The 1497-nt window shown below is 36.7% G+C and overlaps 1 protein-coding gene across 1 annotated transcript in view; it reads right to left on the reverse strand.

The window, feature by feature from the left end:
- The window catches only part of LOC105537024 (WASH complex subunit FAM21A), a 67934-nt gene that overhangs the window by 44296 nt on the left and 22141 nt on the right, over positions 1–1497 (reverse strand). Inside the window, exon 5 of the mRNA XM_011976506.1 lies at positions 1456–1497. This exon is cut by the window's right edge and continues 6 nt beyond it. Coding sequence (XP_011831896.1) covers positions 1456–1497 — 42 coding nt within the window. The remainder of the gene's footprint in view (positions 1–1455) is intronic.

The following is a 1497-nucleotide window of genomic DNA, read 5'->3' on the forward strand; positions in this document are numbered from 1 at the left end:
AAAATATTTCCCAGTTATGAAATTCAAACGCAAATTTTTAACTAAAAAAAATTTAATCACCCCACTGATGAGATTGTAGGAGAATCAACATGCATAATACTTAATGTAGAATGTCCACCAGACATTAAGTTATTAACGTAAGTCTATACCACCTTATTCTGAAGAAACAGTTCACAGAAGCAAAGGATTTCCATATATAAAAATATTGGCTGGGCATGGTGGCTCATACCTGTAATCCCAGTACTCTGGGAGGGTGAGGTGGGCAGACTGCCTGAGCTCAAGACCAGCCTGGAAAACATGGGAAGACCCCGACTCCACTAAAAATACAAAAAATTAGCTGGGCATGGTGTCACACACCTGTAGTCCCAGCTACTCAGGGAGGCTGAGGGATGAGAATTGCTTAACCCTTTAGGCGGAGACTGCATTGAACTGAGATCACACCACTGCACTCCAGCCTAGGCAACAGAGCGAGACTCTGTCTCAAAAAAAAAATAAATAAATAAAATTAAAAAGAAAAAGAAAATATTGAATACATTATTACATCAAAAGTACAACTCTAGAAATAAACTCTTTCCCTTATACATTTAGAGACCATGACAGTATCATATTCAGTATGTTTAAAAGTATAGAAGTTTACAATGCAAACTGCAAAGGCTATTTTGCAGGTGTGGTGGCTCATGCCTGTAATCCCAGCACTTTGGGAGGCCAAGGTGGGTGGATTACCTGAGGTCAGAAGTTCAAGATCACTCTGGCCAACATGGTGAAACCCCATCTCTACTAAAAATACAAAAAAAATAGTCGAGCATGGTGGTGGGCACCTGTAATGCCAGCTACTTGGGAGGCTGAGGCAGAAGAATTGTTTGAACCCAGGAGGCGGAGTTTGCAGGGAGCTGAGATCACGCCACTGCACTCCAGCCCAGACAACAGGAGCAAAACTCCATCTCAAAAAATAAATAAATAAATAAATAAATAAGGAAATATTTATAAAATGTTAACATAAAACGGCAGAAAATAAACGATGCACACTGTGACAAGAATATGCCCTTAGACAAATATTCAAAAATTAAGATAACTGTGCTAAGACAGTAGGATCAAAGTTTTCATCTTGTGAATATTCATTAATGTTACTGCTAGATTGTCTCCAATTTTAAAACAGAAGAGGGACTCACGCAAAGTAGTTCAGTGTGGGTGACTGAGTCTTTTTTTAGAGGCTGTTTTCTAATTTTGTTTTTTACTTCTTTGTTTTCTAAGAAAAATAAACTATAAAACAAAATTGAAAAAAATATATGCAAAGGAGGTAGTTAGCCTAAATACATGAAATGCTTAAAGGAAAATAAATTGTATACATGAAAAAAATCCTTACTTTGTCATAAATCATTCCAAAGTAATTTTAGTATATATACTATGCTTCAATTAAAATGTAAAAACGAAGTCACTTGAGTACATGAGCCTTACCCGGTTTTGATCATTGTCACTATGATTGGCAAAATCTTCGTC

The sequence above is a fragment of the Mandrillus leucophaeus genome, unplaced genomic scaffold (genome assembly GCF_000951045.1).
Source record: "Mandrillus leucophaeus isolate KB7577 unplaced genomic scaffold, Mleu.le_1.0 Scaffold1672, whole genome shotgun sequence".
Lineage (NCBI taxonomy): Eukaryota > Metazoa > Chordata > Mammalia > Primates > Cercopithecidae > Mandrillus > Mandrillus leucophaeus.